The 16,841-nt window shown below is 40.5% G+C and overlaps 1 protein-coding gene across 1 annotated transcript in view; it reads left to right on the forward strand.

The window, feature by feature from the left end:
- Positions 1-16,841, forward strand: part of LOC146310028 (voltage-dependent T-type calcium channel subunit alpha-1I-like) — a 151,862-nt gene that overhangs the window by 107,083 nt on the left and 27,938 nt on the right. Inside the window, exons 26-29 of the mRNA XM_084745182.1 lie at positions 4,344-4,477; positions 6,221-6,291; positions 14,371-14,449; positions 15,842-15,963. Of these exons, the coding sequence (XP_084601308.1) occupies positions 4,344-4,477; positions 6,221-6,291; positions 14,371-14,449; positions 15,842-15,963 (406 nt within the window). The remainder of the gene's footprint in view (positions 1-4,343; positions 4,478-6,220; positions 6,292-14,370; positions 14,450-15,841; positions 15,964-16,841) is intronic.

The following is a 16,841-nucleotide window of genomic DNA, read 5'->3' on the forward strand; positions in this document are numbered from 1 at the left end:
ATTTTCAATTAATAAAGCTTTTAAAATGGATGTGATACTCCTTTCATGAAGAGAGCTTTTCACTGTAATAAGTTTAATGTGTGTAAAATAATATACATCTGGTTAAAAAAAGATACTGTTAAAGTCTCAGTAAAAGCTTTTCATTGAAACACGTGAAAAGACTGAGAACTTTCGGTGTTCAGGGTGTTTTGGGTGGACCTGAAATATGGCACGCCACCTCCCCAATGGTCGGTTACAAATATGTACTTTCAGTGACTCTTTCAGTCCAAATCAGCCCAGCAGTTACTGCTCACTTCACTTCCAACAACCCAGCACTGAAATAAAAAAAAACATCTTGTTGCAGACTGAGAGGAACAAGTTGATCCTCAGATGAGTTGATAGGTCTGTACGTGTCCAGTAAAGCTGCTAGACGGAGCATCCATTTTTCAGGTGGCAGTGGTGTTTGACACTGAGACAGCAGATGTTCGTTTTTCAAGATTTTGAAGCCTAATATTATTTACATATTTTTTTAATCACTCAAATTTTGCTGGATGGTAAATGACATCTTTCTGTGGTGTGACAAACTCGTAGCCATTCTACACGATGCTTGTGATTCCACCAGCAGTGCTTCAGATACACGCCGAGTCTATTTTTGATGGATGCCGCATCAATTAGCACAGAGCAGATCGAACGGGCAGGAGGTCAGACACAAAAAAGGCAGGGAGAAGCCGCTTGATTTTCAAAATAAAAGACCCTGTGCAACCTCACGATCATGAAGACAGACAGAAAAGAACCTATTTAACCAGTAGAAGCACAAAGAGCGGGGAAAGAGGACCTAAGCAACAAAATCTGAGCAAGTAAACATAATCAGGCAGGCAAAACGCTCCACTCCTGAAATGCTCCTGAAGTGCTGCTGGTGGGTCTTGCAGCCATGTGGAGGGTGGATCAGAACCATGGCACAGACGTGCCGCACTTGATGAAGTCAACCGGTAATTCTTATTTAGTTTTGACTTAGAAGAGCTACAGGGTTGGCATGTTATGCTTACATCTGGTAGCAATATTATTTAGTTAATTTGTCAAAAAATAGAAAGCTTGTCAGAGTCATATTCCCATGTTTTTTTAAAACCAGGAAGTGAGACAGGGGTCCTTAGGGTGTAGCTAAACCTTTTTATTCTTGATCAAATCCTGTTTTTGAAAAAAAAAAAAAAAAAAAAACCTGATGGAATGGATGGAAACTTAAATTCTAATTAAAAGCAAAACAAAACATTTTATAAATAACATAGATTTCATATATATATTTCCTTAAATAATACATTTTCACCAAAAAAAATCTGAATAAGTGTTAATATTAATACTTTTTCAAGTTTTGATTTTTGATAGGACATGATTTGTTCCAGTTCTGAAGAATGAATAATTTATTATTGCTTTACACAGACTTTAAACTTCAGCTTCATTCTGCTCAACAAAACCAAACTGTCTGTTAGCTCTCTGCATGTGATACTTCTGCACTTTCCATTTCTCCAACTCACTGTTCTCACCTTTGTTTGACCTCGATGGGAGACGCACCCCAGCACTGCCTCCCACATTCATCCAGTCAGAGCCCAGCCTAATTGATTTGTCACTCACCCAAATGTGCACGTTGACGGGACTGATGTCTTATTCTTCTCAGGGACGTGTGGTGACTAATTAAAGGCAGGAACAGATTTGGGAGCTTATATTAACACTGATGGTAGTTTAATGTCATTGACCTATTTTATTTAGTGAAGAGAGAGAGGGAGAGGATGAGGAGAAACTGTTAAGAGCGGGAGAGAGACGAGGTGGCAGAGGGAGACAGATAATATAAAGAAAGGGGAATGTGGACTGATCAAAGACAGAAAAAAAGAGGAGGACAAATGAGTGATGAAATGAGAAAGAGATGGGCGGATATAGAGAGAATTTATCACGCGGTTATCAGCTGGCACTTTGTCTCTTTTTATGTAGTGTCAGCAACAGCCGTGAGCAGTCATTGTGCATACTGTGATTTATAGGCGGGGGTGACTCGCCGGCCAGCTTTAGAACTGGGTCAATGGAGTAGCAGGTAACACACAAACACACTGCCACATGCGCCACGATTCTGTGCCGTACTGTAACTGTATGTGAGTGTGCGACCAGCGGGGCTGGAGCGTGTCTGCAGTTATTCTCGAATAATGTTTGTGCACATTCATGACTCTGTGCCAAAGGACTTCTGTGATTTACAATTTTTCGAGAAACCTGTTTTTATGACCAGTGAAAGTACCAGATGTGCTCAGAGAGCCTCAGGATCCTGTGGTCACAAATGACACTTCACCTTACGATTGGCTGTAGAGCGGTCACACATTATGAATGGTTGTACCTCGGAAAGTTAACAGAAACAGGAAGAAGAAGATATAACACAACATAAAATACTCCATAAAGTAAAACCTAGAAAGTCATTAGGCGCCAAATGGGATGGGAGTCATTCTTCCAGGGGATTGGGACGTGACAGGAGTATTTTTGTGGAACAAGAGTGAAAATTCGCTACCATGTCACCCTCAAGCATGTGGCAGCTGTTGTCCTCAGCCTTAAAGGTCTGTATAGCTGCAGCCGTAGTGGATGATGATTTTTTTTTTTTTTTTTTTTTTTGCCATGGTGGGTAAAACTGGAACAAAAATGTGAAAAAAGAAGTAGACTCAGGAGAAAGAAACCTGATCATGTGAATGGTGATAATGAGTCACGAGCAGCGGTTGATACACCGTTGTCATTAGCATTTTCGATGAGAGAGTTTGGCAAGCATTCTGACAAATGAATTGGCAGTGGCAAATGTTTTAGCACTCTGGGTGCCTTGCTTTGTGATCTCACATCAGATGTGCACCTGTTGTACAATTTTCCGTACAAACTCCCACAGTTTTAGGCCCAGCTTGATGAATTCACAAAAGATGTGTATTCCTTGACTGTCCTCCAAAACGTCAGAAAATGAACAAGGACTACGATGCCTCTTGAGGCAGTAATGTGGCAATTAAGGGTAAAAAGCATGGTATAGTGTTATATTTACATCAGGTGAAAACAGTTGACCTTAAAGGGAAAATTCTGTGCTTTTCATGCAGATGTCCAATCAGTGTTGATGGTAAATGTAGTCAACTGGAGCAACAACTTCCTCACTGTATACTATATTGACCAAGAATACTGAGTTTTACCTGCTCACAGAGCCATGCAGCAGTGCCTACATGTCCCAGGATGCATTGGATGTTGCCATGTATCACCACCCTTGCCTATAGCTATTACTTTGTTGGTCAAAACATAGTGTTAGGTGACAAAAACACTTGTCTAGCCTGTCCCCGGGGTACCCAGAGGCAGCGACTAGAAATCTGAGCTGAATTAACCCGTAGTTCTTTATCTCGTCCAGTAACATCACTGGATGCAGGAAGAACTACAGATTTTTCAGCAGCAGAGCTCAGATTTCTGGGTAAATCTAGCAATTAACTACATGTACCATCAACACTGACTGGACATCCACAAGAAAAGAACCAATTTTTAAGTCAGGTGTCCTAACGACTGCAGTGGCTTCAAACTCTTTTACCCCCCAATCTCCCTCGATTTCACGATTCCCTAACATATTCATCTGATTTGGCAACATCTGTTTCCCATCTGTCCTCGAGCCGTAAAAAGAAATAGTCTGACAAGCACTTTGCTGCACTTGATGGATTCATTAAGGGCTTTTGGGGATGAGGCACCGTAGCATCGCTGGTAGGAATGTCTGGATTTTAAAAGAGAGCAATGTATTGAATGGTGGCTGGTAATTACTACATAATTACTTACCTCCTTGTGTAGTAAGGATGAGAATATTTCAGACAGCCCTGAGTCTGTGACCTACAGTAGGAGCCAACAGGTTAACATCTGGGTTGCACCTTATTTTACAGTACACTAGTAGAGTGTAAAAAAACTTAGACCCATATAGGGATTAATAGAGGACACATTAAAACGGAACTGTACTGTAAACTAAAGTCTTATTCCCCACTGTTAGAGCCTTATTAGACTTAATTAGAGGGTAATTTGGGACACAGAATTACAGAGGCAGAGGGATATATTGTCTAATGGTGATGGCAAAGACTTATTACTTATTATTATTTATCATTTCTGTCAAAACAGAAAGCACAGTTTGTCACGTCTCATTCGTGTTATGTAAGTCAAATTGCGACCGACATTGGTATTTTTTTAACTGTGACTTCATCTTCTCTGAATGTGTTTGCCAACAAACATTTTGTGTTTGTGTTTGCCTTGTGTGTATGTGTTCCGCAATGTTTTTGTGAATCTTCCTCCATCACATGAGGGTGTGTGTGTTTGTGTATGTGTGTGTGTGTGCGCTCCAGGTGGAACCAGCTGGACCTGGCTATTGTGCTTCTGTCAGTGATGGGCATCACCCTGGAGGAGATTGAGATCAGCGCTGCCCTGCCCATCAACCCCACCATCATCAGGATCATGAGAGTACTGAGGATAGCTCGAGGTACTAGAGCCTGGCAGATTGTTTTTATTCGTTAGCTTCAGAGGCAGGACTTCAAGTATATCTGATCAATCTTATTGATTGAGATTTGATATATACATGCTGTATTTGTGTTTTTTACATGTTCTTTTTTCCTTTTTTTTAATAATTATTAAAAACAGCAGTGAAAGTTTACTGCAGGCCTATTCAATTACTTTTTTTAAAGGGCCGGATTTGCCCTAACTTTCTACACTGAGTTTGCAGAAGAGTTTGGAAGAGAGGAAATGTCAAGGGACATGACAATGAAACTGTAGTGAGAGGTGTCCTGTTGCTGATATAATGTTGATATGAATGTCGACAGATCATTTTTAATGTGTATTTTTGCTGAGAATCGTGCACGTCATGTGGAAAAATTAGGCGAGTCTGTCTAGATGAAGCGTGGCTGCAGCTGCGCCTGACATGCACATGACCAGTGCTGCACAGGTTGGCTGCATGGACGCTCTAACCTGTTAACATGGTCACCAAAATGAAAACTAATAGGTAACACCACGCAGACGCACTGCTCCAGCATGTAGTGTGAACCAGCTGTAATCCTAGATTAGAAGTGGCTTGTTTTAATAATCAGAATGTTGCATATATCACATTTTTCATTCAGTTCAAATGTTGTAAAATTAAAACAAAATACATAACCAGTGAATGGGCTATTTAGCCTGCTACTGAAAGGATGATTTTCTAAAAAGCATTGTCACGTTGCTTTGTTAAATACTTGATTCTGATTGATCGATTACACATTCTATGATCTGTTGTTCCTGTGTAACAGATCTTTCCTATAAAGAACAATTTTTTTAATTCATAAAATAATTTTAAAATGAAAGTTTTGTGCCAAATTATTATTATTATTATTATTATTTTTTTTTTGGTAACTAACCAGGAAACAAGTGGGATAATGAACGGCGAGCAGGTCATTATTGTGAAATTAACCCAGACAGGGTGATGCAGGACCCTAATGTGAAGCATCATCCTATCCCTTATGTGTAAACACCCATAAATTTGCTATGTTAATTTCAATAAAATCACTTTAATATACTTTTTGCAATATTTATAAATGATAGAAGGGCCAGATTGAGGTTGTCGAAGGGCCTGATTTGCATCCAGGTCAACAATCGACAACGTCATTTCGGACAATAGAGGTTGCTGTTAATCTGTAAAATGTCATACATCCATTACATATCTTTGTTTTTGAGAGATTATGTTCTATATAGATAATATTGCCCAATGTATTGATAATGGATTTTTTACGGCCAAAGATAAATATTGATATCAGCCCCAAAAATCCACTATTGGTTGTGCCCTACCTTTTAGTACACGTGTGAAATACACACACATACTCTTTCACTCACAGTCCTATCTCATCCACACTGCCTGTAAATCCTCTCAGGGAAGAAGAATACTGACTTGGTCTCGCTGGTGTCTTAAAATATAACTGTTGAAACTGTAAACAACTTTTACAGGCCAGTTAGCTGTAGCATAGCAGCTAATGTTGAAAGGGCTGTTCTGGTGTGTAAGAGCACCTGCGTGTGTACGTGTGTGTGTGTCTGCGTGCTTGTGTTGCACGGGGTTTAAATTAAGAACTGACCTTTCCACAGTTTAATGTTTCCCATTTAGTGTGTAATTGAACCTGAGGGATTTCCCCCTAAATGCCCACACTTAAAACCTCTCTCTGTATCTCTCTCTCTCTCTCTCACACACACACACACACACACACAGTGCTGAAGCTGCTGAAGATGGCGACCGGAATGAGAGCCCTGTTGGATACGGTGGTCCAAGCCCTGCCTCAGGTACGCACACGCACTCAAACGCCGCCTCATCCTCTGTTTTTCCTCACAGAGACACACTCCACACTCCCAGGGAAAGAGTTGGCCAGTCTCAGTCAATAACCAGGGTGGTACGAGCCCCCCCATTCTGTTTCTCTGTTGGCCCGTAGGCAACTCTAATAGATGACTCATTCATGCCATACACTGGTAGACTGGCACACACACACATGTGCACACACACACACACGGGCTATGACTTGTTTTCACTTTCAGCACCATGGAGAGCACCCAGCCTCCCGCTGTGACCACAGTGTGCTACAAACAGCATGAGCTTCTTAAACCAGCCTGTAGTTCACTTGGTGGTGAAATGTCCTCCGAGTCAGACAGTTTCTAGGACATTCCTGTGCCGAAATCATTCCAGTGCACTCAAAGTTAAACTCCCTAGAAAATCCCCAGAATGCATCTTTGCTCGCTGTTCTTACTGACTGGAAGTAGTGCATTGCTTGCTTTGCAGCATAATCTTATGAATTAAGAATAGAGTAAGAGACAACAGAACAAATGTAAAGTCTTGTTATGTATATAAAATATTTATATTTAAAGCTACTATAGAGAATTTTTAACTGCTTATGAAAAGTCTCAATTTAATACTGATGCCTTTATATGACCTACATAAGCAAATTAGACCATCCATAAGAAGATCAGCTGATGCTATGAAGTTATTCTTAGTGGCTGATGAAACAAGCCTATGTTTACTTTTTCCCAGGCAACATGACAGTAAGTAGTCCATTAGCCAGTCAAAAAGAAGAAGGAGGATATTTTCATTGAGATAATTTTATTTTTGATGTTTTATTTTGTGTTTATGGCAGAGGAAACACTACTGCTTTTGTCCACAGGAGGCTCCAAATTCAACAAAATATTAAAATGTTTGTTGTGGTCGCTATAAATTATGTTATGCTATTTTCTTGCGCAGCCTCAGAATCATGTCTTCGTCAGCATCCCTATGTTTATTATTTATTTAAGCTTCTGATGTCTGTCTCGGAGCATTAGTTCAACCTTCAACATCCTTATTGCTTTAACTGTGAAAACGTAAAGTAATAGTTTGACATTGTTGGAATTATCTGCTTTTTTGTCAAGAGTTAGTTGAGAAGATTCAAACTTGTTCTTATGCCATTACAGTACAGTTAATATGTAGCTGGAGCAAGCAGCCAGTTAGCTTAGCTTAGCAGCAAGACTGGAAAAAGGAGGAAACTGTACGAATCTGTACATCTCTTTCACACTTCACTTTGTTTGGTCCAGGCTTTTGGAGTTTTCAGTTTGATCCAAACCAAGAATTACAGATGTGAAACCTTCCCAGGACTTCAGTCCAGACCAAACAGCCAATCCTTGGTCTGACCAAAAGAGGTGGTCTCACTCCAGATCTGAGCTGAGGTTCACTTTGTTTCTGGTGTGAAAACATTTAGTTCATTTTTTATTGTTCTGACTTTTGGATCAATTATAGAAAGTTTTTGCAGGCTCATCGTCTGGAAAAAGGAAAAGCAACGCAACAAAACAAAATGAGCTGTGGTGGCACACGGTGAGAGGATGAGCTGACCAAGTGTTTCATTGACTTTTTAAGGAGGCTGTAGTTCTCTACTGGAAAACAACCCTCTGGGTGGGGAATGAGTTGTTGTCCCAAGCGAATGCGTTTAAGTATTTTGGGGTCTTGTTCACAACTGATGGGAAGGTGGAGCATGAGATCGTCAGGCAGATTGGTATGGCGTCAGCAGTAATGTGGCTATTGTGGTGGGGTTAGGGTTATGAGTCGATCTATGTCCCATCCCTCATCCATGGTCATGACCTTTGGGTAGCCACCGAAAGAACGGGAAGAGTGAAGAATGAAGAAGAGTTTCCTCCATACGTTGGCTGGGCTTTTCTGCATTGAAAGGAGCCGGCTGAGGTGGTTCGGGCATCTTCCTTTGGAGGTTTTCCTGGCACATCCATCTGGGAGGAGACGTTGGAATAGACCCGGAACTCACTAGAGGAATTACATATCCCATCTGACCTGGGAACGCATCTTGATGCCCCAGGAGGAGCTGGAGAAGCTGGGAAGAGTGACATCTAGAACACCCTGCTTTAGCCTGCTGCCACTCTGGATGCCCAATAAGTGGAAGGAGATGGATGGATCATGGAAGGATGGGCTTGCATAACTGCAATGTGAACCCAAAACTAACTAGATCAAATACACAAATATGATGCAACAAAAATATGAACCTTGGACTTTCAGGATTGGAAAAGGTGTGAAAAAGCCCTTAACTAAACCTAAGTGGCCTCTGGCTCCTGCTACAAATGTGCTGCACAGACCATTGATACTGATGTTGCTGATGATGCTATAAAAAGGGGGTTTCATGCCATGATTGACAGCTGAGCCCTCCTCACTATTGAGTCCACCAGCTGTATGAGGGGGAACTCAAAAGCACAGCTCCAATGCTGATCATTACTGTGCATACTCTGGATCTAAATGACATCAGATGACATTGCAAGATGGCAGTGCTCATATCAGGGATATTTTGGCTACAGTTTTGTTCAGTAGGTGGAAGTGGAGGTGTGGCATCATCGGTACAGACATAAGAATGGTATCAATCTTCTTGTCTAACTCTCAGCAAGAAATCTAATAGGTGTATTTCCGAAACTCTCAACCCATTTCTTAAAAAATACAGTAATTGTTTTGACAGACAGGTTTGGTGCAAAGACTGGTGCACAGCCTCATTTATGGACATGCAGGCGCACAGTTACACAAACACACAGTCTGACCCATTGACCATCAAAAGCAAGATGAAGCAAACAGAGGCAAACAGGTGGTGTGGTGAAAGGAGGGCAGGCAGAGGTGAGGGAGAACAGATTCCTTGTCTTTCTTTTCTATTGATCCCCCTCTCATTAACACTGAGCCCTTTGCTCTATCCCAAGGGCACCAGGGGAGGTAATTAAAACTAGGGCTAATTAAACAATTCCAGGAGGTCTCTCTCTGTGCGCATGGGTGTGTGGGCATATTGAGGTACGGACAGAGTGAGAGTGAAAGCGTTACACCTGGCGAGGGATAAACCAGAGGTGATATTACGCTATATTTCGCTGTGAAAATGAAATGGCGAGCTGCCAACATTTCTTCATTACATCACATAGGATATTGAGGATAGTATTGACATTTCAACAGAGGCTTCATGATACAGCAGAACAAAGGAACAGGCAAATACACTGCTGCTGGTGTAAGAAGGCAAGGAATATGAATAATGCCACCAGGGCACATGGGGACAGATGTCTGCTAGAATAATAATTTATGAGATTAAACATGATGTGAGACAGTGTATATATTAAATAGGCCAAGACAGGACATGGAGATGTAATGAGGGATCAATACACTCACACTAAATGGGTGAGTAAGCTTCAAGGAGAAATCTGTAATATATTTACTGTGATAAATCTTAAAATGACCATGATACGTCATCAGAGATTAAGGAAACAAGTTGAAATACTCGCTTCTCTGACAACAGCACTACAGCTGCAGTGTCCTGCTTTGAAATTTCAATTACAGGGTGAAATAATTGTTTTTGTAGCCTGTTTTCATGTTGATTAGAGTTCAAATTAATGCCGAATGTTCGCTGAATTAGTAAGCATCTGTTTATGAATCATAAGGAATCATTAATAATCCTGCTGTAGATTTTTATAATGATGAAATTGAGCAATATGTTAATGAAGTCTGGCAGGCAGTAAGACAGGCAGCCGCTTAAAGGGATAGTTCAACCAAAAAACAAAATTCAGTCATTATCTATCCACCCTCATGCCGACTGAAGGTGGGGTTTATTTTGTTAGTCCGCAACCGTTGCAGAATCTCCCAAATAATGGAACTGAACGGTGACCAGTTTTCAAGCAGGAAAAACAACAACAAAAAAAAACTTAAATGCCTCCATACTGCTAGTATGGCGCATTCCAAGTCTCCTAACCCACAATTTCCACCAGACACAGCTGTTCCGTGTTAAGGCTGCGCTGCGGCTGTCAGATTAATCTATTTTTGACAGATGGCATGTCAGTTAGCACAGAGCAGATCAATCGGGCCGGAAGTCAGACACAGAAAAGGCAAGGAGAATCCAGTTAATTTTCAAAATAAAAGACCCAATGCAGACTCGCGATCATAAAGATGGACAGAAAAGAAACAATTTAACCAAGTAGCCTGCTTATCCATGGTAGAAGCACATAGCACAAGGAAAGAGGACATAATCAACAAAATCTGAGCAAGTAAGCATAATCAGGTGGGCAAAATGCTTCTGAAACGCTGCTGGTGGGCGCTGCAGCCGTGCAGAGGATGGATCACAACTATGGCGCAGACATGCCGCCCCAACCCCATTTTTTAGTGGACTATCCCCTTAAGTGAAAGTCCAGAATGTGTGTTGTCAGAGCAGTGGGCTTTTGTTTTCAGGCTAAGAGGCTTAACTTCACATTGACAGACAACTGACAGTAACAGACAGCTGATCAACTTAGAGTGGGGGACTCGTCCTCACTTGTTATTGTCAATTTACAATGTTAAACACGTCTTGCACTCCTGCGGAGCTCCTCCAGCCTGCAGAGCTCGGGAGGGAGCTCCCGGGGGGGAAACATTTAACATACAGACTCTGGCTCTAGTGCACTGTTTGGACTGCTGTACTCATTTTTGCATGCGCAACTGCGGCATATTGCTCCTTTAATAGCGAGAGAAATGCATTTTTATGGCTTGTCTTTACACAGACACAGTGAGACAAAGTCGTTTTACCCACAAGAATCCCCCATTACCCGGTCCTCCCCAACTGATGCAAAATGGCTGCAACACGCTGTTCACAAACACTAATAGCCTATATCATGTTGGCACTAAAGTCAAGCCAGTTGTTTAATCTCTTCTCTGGGAATGGATGAGAAACCTCCAGAATAGCCTTAGGCAGATGTGGACACCACATGGTATGCCATTTGTGCTTTGAGAAGGCTGTCCCCTGCGAAACCATTTGTATTTCGCTTAAATAATTGATGTTGAGTATGCTGGCCGCCTTTTCAAATTAGATCGCCAAAACAATAAAAGAGAGGCAAAATTGTTGTACATTAGTGCAAAAACTAGTTCAAACAAACGGAGAAGTTCATCCTCATTTTCGTCCAATAGAACGCACTGTTGCCTCCCAGTAAAACTTTCTCAAAAGTGCATTCATCCTCATGCTGAATCCCACATAGGCCGAGGCCATTATGAGGCACAGATTGTTAAGTATACCAGACAGGATAGCACCAACTTAAGAGGATGTACTTGCGGCAAACCCCAGAACAGTCACATGTAGAATTATTACGGCGCTCCCAGTGAAAGGTTGTATGGCAATTACCTCCATTACTTTCACTCCAGAGGGACTCATCGGTGTGTGCATGTAATGGGGCGTATTTGTCTGCATCAAAAAGGAAACTTTAATGTCTTTATAATGTAGAGGGTGGTAAACAGTCCTATTGTGTTATATGGATGCAGACATTTTGTGCAGCTCTTTCATTAAGTGAAGAATTGACCTGCTTGGACTAACCTGATGAATCACAACAAGGCATTTATGTTGAAGTCTTTGGCAGCATTTAACTGTAAATAATGGTACAATCCTACTGAGGTTTTGCTGATTTACCTCTATAATTGGCTGTGGTGAGATTCAAAGGAGAGGCGAAGACACCTAAACAAAGATATTTAAACGCTGAGTATATGACTAAGGTGGTTCTACTAAATCTATTTTTTGTCTGTGTTGCTCTGAAATCTGATTGTAGGTCATTTTAATGCAACTTAAATTCAATCTCAATTAAAATGTTTGACTTTGTTCCTATTTGCTGACAGCTTTCCCTCCAAACTAGGCTTTATCATCAAAATACTCCCTTTCACTATGAATTTTTTTTTGATACAGCTGGGCATCACTATAGTCCTGCCAGACTCCGCTTCCAGCAGAGAACAGCTAAAAAGCTCCTGCTACAAGATTCTCAACATTGTTTATTTTAATAAACTTTGTTTGCATTGTAGCCTGTGTTAAATATCTTATAAATAAACCCTGTCATGTTCTTAATGTTGATGCATTATTCCCAGACCGAACTCCACAAAGTAAACAGCGAAAAACAGGTGGAGTGATCTAAACCTCTCTTTGGAACACATGGAGTATAATTATAGTAACTATTTGTCAGTGCATTTTGTCATTCCCGGTGGAGCAGCGTTGTTAGCAGAGTGTTAAAGACAGTGAATAGGAGACCGGGTTTTGTATCCCTGTAATGGGATTAGATTTTGCCCTGAGTGTTTACTGTGCGACATCATCATCACCATTAAGTTGTGGTAACAGAAGGCTGTTTTGTGGTGGAACCGAGCCAAATCCCAAACCCCCCAAACTCAGAAATTCACAACAGCGTCAGGGGTTCAGTCGTATCAAAATCTCAGAGGAAGCTGTGCCGTGTTTGGAGAAGTAAGCAGGCTACGGAAGAAGAAGGTTGTCCAATGTCACATTTTTAATGCACAGCTATTAAACACTGTGTTTCATTTTCTGCTTATTTGTTCGGTAGCAGTGTTTGACAATACGCGCTATGTATTTTTGCACATTTTCAACTAGGGATTTTTAATGCTGCTCACTAAAAACAAACAAAGGCACTATCTTCTGTCTGGCACAAAGCGGTGCGCAGCACAGCGCAGCTGTCATTGCTATTTTCTGACTGACGTGTTGTCATTTTCATGGCCAGCGCCAATGTTGTGTAGTAAGTAGTAAACACACTTGAACCCATCTGTGCGCTCAAAAACATTGCTCTTTAAAATTAGGTGTGGTCAGGCACATTGCTATCATGAGGCTGCAGAAAGTGACTGCACCACTGAGCAACAAAAGTCTGATCAAAAGTTAATGATGTAGTATTTTCCTGCTATTTAAAGGACATGTTATTAAGACAGTAAGATGTGCCCACATAGGTTTGTTCACAACTTGCATACACTCTACTTCTAGGGCTGTGGGACTGTAGTTAATTGCATACCATAAAAGAAACTGATTAACTGATTAACTGATGGGTCACAGTATTTACGCACAAGACACAGCAGCTGTAACTTCATTCATTGTTCAAATCCAACAGGATTGGTCAGGATTTACTGTTAATTTATGTTCTTCTTCTACATATCCAAAAGGTCTCACACACAGTCAGTTCATACAGTGAAGCTGTTTGAAGTAAAACAGGTACATAAATCCCGACTTCCATCAGCTATTTAAAAAAGTATTTCCTCCATTTGCTCTGGAGAGTTTCCTCTGGAAAGTTTATAACTACAGTTTCTAGTTTTTAGTACTTAGTTTTTGGTATAATTACAACCTCTCTGATGGTTAAATCATCTTTTAAATTACGTTGAGTAGCGTGAGCTTTCCGGGTGATTTCTTTATTGTGTTGTGTTAATGTATGAGTGTTTTCTTCAGCAGTTAACTTTAATGATTCGAGAGGCTGCTTTCAGTAATTACGTGGTAACGTTTCCATGTGCACTGTAATGCCGTAGCAGTTATTCTGCTGTGCATTGTTCAGAAAGTCGTACACAGCTTCTCTCTTTATGTGGAGACACTTCATCCTGTTTCATCCACCTGAAACCCATCTGCTGTTTATCATGTTAATTTTTATGAGGCGGCCTGACCGAACCGCAGATTCGTGCCTGCATCACTACAAGTGGGTCATTTCAGCATCCACCTTAGCTTCTTCAACTTGCCCATCCGTCTTTTAAATGGCAACGTGCCACAGGCAGGCGCACCTGGCTCTTAAAGGGATGAGAGATGACACTCTGGTTTGTTTAATACATACATACATACACTGATGATTTATTAAAAAACTAAATAAAGCCTCTTCGCACCATTTAAGTAGCAAAGTGGACTTCAACCCTATATGCACCATGCACTTTAGACCATGTGCTGTAGCTCATCTAAATATGGCCCCAAGTCTTGCGCATTAAATTTTAACTATATAACTAGTGTGTAAAACAAAGACACAATGCTTCTCAGGTAATGCTTTGTCATTGCAAATGTTAGAATGCTGTCAAATGGTTTATCACATGTGCATGATAAGATGTTCTCCTGTCTCTGTGTGTTGCAGGTGGGTAACCTGGGCCTGCTCTTCATGCTGCTGTTTTTCATCTACGCCGCCTTAGGAGTAGAGCTTTTTGGAGAACTTGGTAAGAGCACCTGCCGCGCTCCTACAGAAGATTATATCACAAAAAGAACTTTTTGTTTGCTCTACCTGTGCACTTTAGAAATAAGTAATGTTAAAAATATTATACAGTTGTGTTTTTTTAGCTACAAATGTTTAAATAGTATCCATACATATATTCATTTAATGATCTTGATGACAAGAATATAAAAGATATAAAGATTCAAGAGAACCAAGGCTGTGATATGATTGTGTTTGCTACTGGCACCATGTAATTGATCTTTTGATAATACATTGATTAATTATTTTTAAAAGTATTTGGATAGTTAGATCAATGCAATGGGATAAATGACAAAAAAATGGGATGTGTGAAGCCATAACTCCAGCTTCTTTTGGCCTTTTAAAGTGGAGTCGTGTGCAGAAGAATTTGAGAGTTAATTCAAGTATTTTTACTTTTGGACTGATTTTCCTTTCACAGCGGATGGGATACTCTTTGATCTCAAGGCGTAACTTAAAACTTTTGAGAAACCGTGCATTATGATATAACACAATATGCACCATTGTATGTGGAAATAAGTACATAAGCTCTTCCAATGGTTGGATTAATCCTTTCAGCACATATATGTACATACTGTATGTTGACATGAAAGGATTAATCCAACTAGTTGAAGAGAATACTGTTCACAAATCATCACTATAGGTGTAAGGGGATTAAAATTCAACATATGTCAAGGACCGCGCCAGTGGCTAAATGAAATTGTGGCTTTTGTGAAGCATAAAAGCAAGAGGACTTGTGTTAACTTTAGTATGAAAATCTCCTTATTTCTTCCACATCCTTTATTCCTTTTCATCAGTCCTCTCTCCTGCAGTCAGACAGCCATTAGGGAATCAACCCACTCTCCAGTATTCTGAAACATAAGTACTGTCCTAAAATATCCACATTGAAGTTGGAGGATATGTCTTCCAAACTGTCATATTTCCCTTGTGCGCTGCAGCTGCAGCCAGTGGCAACATTGCATGCTATTGGAGTTTGGCAGGAGAAAGGATTAGCGGCGAATGCAAGTGTCTCTTTCTTGAGGCCATTCTGGAGATTATCTTGGGATATAAGCTCAAAGACAAATAGAGTGTTTGGTCACATTGCTGCTGATTTGATAACAGACTGTGTCTACATTGGGCTGGCTTGTTTGGACAGTCATCCAGGCAGCTTAACGACAGAAATGGTGCATGCCTCTGCAGTTTTTGGGACTAATGACATGTTACGTTTTGATTCACAAGGCTCTTCTTCTTTTGTTATCCTTTCTCCTCTCTTCCTGTTCCATTTTCTCTTTCTCTTTATCCCCGCACCTCTGCCTTATCTGTGACCCAATAACTTCTGCTCTTCCTCTATCCGCCCGCCATGCTCTCATCCTCCACCCAGTTTGCAATGCAGACTACCCATGTGAGGGTATGAGTCGTCACGCTACCTTTGAGAACTTTGGCATGGCCTTCCTTACCTTGTTTCAAGTCTCCACGGGCGACAACTGGAATGGCATCATGAAGGTAAAAAGTGGCATTCAAAACATAACGTGCAAAGCCTTACATAGACAAACATCAGAAACGCTTTATTTTGAAGGATTGTGTGGACTGACATGATACTATCATAACATTCACATGACACCCATGAAGAAATATTTGTGAATGTTTATTGTGTCACTTGATCAAATATGATATTTAATGCATAGTTGACATTGTTTGAGATTTTCTTGATAACTTGGCATTAACTAAGACAACATAACCTGTCATAAACATACCATGGTAGGCCTAATTATCAATGAAACTAAAACTGTAAAATTTGATAAGGTGTGATGATGTAGGTTTGATAAGGTGCTTCCTTGATTAATTTCAAGTTGTCATAACAAAGAAATTGACAAGCTTTGTTGTCTTGATGGATGTTAAGTTGTCCTAATTAACACATTGCTGTCTTGCTTAATGTGAAGTTGTCATAACAAAGACATTTGTGGGTTATGTTGTCTTGATTGTCACAGCAAAGACATTATACCCATGGTTAATGTGAAGTTGTCATAACAAAGACATTATACTCTTGGTTAATGTCAAGTTGTCATAACAAAGATATTGGCATGATATGCTGCCTTGATTGCCAAGTTGTCATAACAAAAAACACTGTCAGGTTTTCAACTATTGACAGGTTATGCTGATTTGATTAATGGCAAGTTGTCATTACCATGACATTGTTGTCTTTGTTAACGTCAACTTGTCATAACAAATACATTGACAGGTTATGTTCTCTTGGTTAATGTAAAGCTGCCTTAGTTAATGTTGAGCTGTCATGACAAAGACACTGACAGGCTATGTTGTCTTGATTAATGTCAAGCTGTCATTACAATGACATTGTTTTCTTTGTTAATGTCAAGTTGTCA

The sequence above is a fragment of the Lutjanus erythropterus genome, chromosome 19, assembly GCF_056507025.1.
Source record: "Lutjanus erythropterus isolate fLutEry1 chromosome 19, fLutEry1.hap2, whole genome shotgun sequence".
Taxonomy (NCBI): domain Eukaryota; kingdom Metazoa; phylum Chordata; class Actinopteri; order Lutjaniformes; family Lutjanidae; genus Lutjanus; species Lutjanus erythropterus.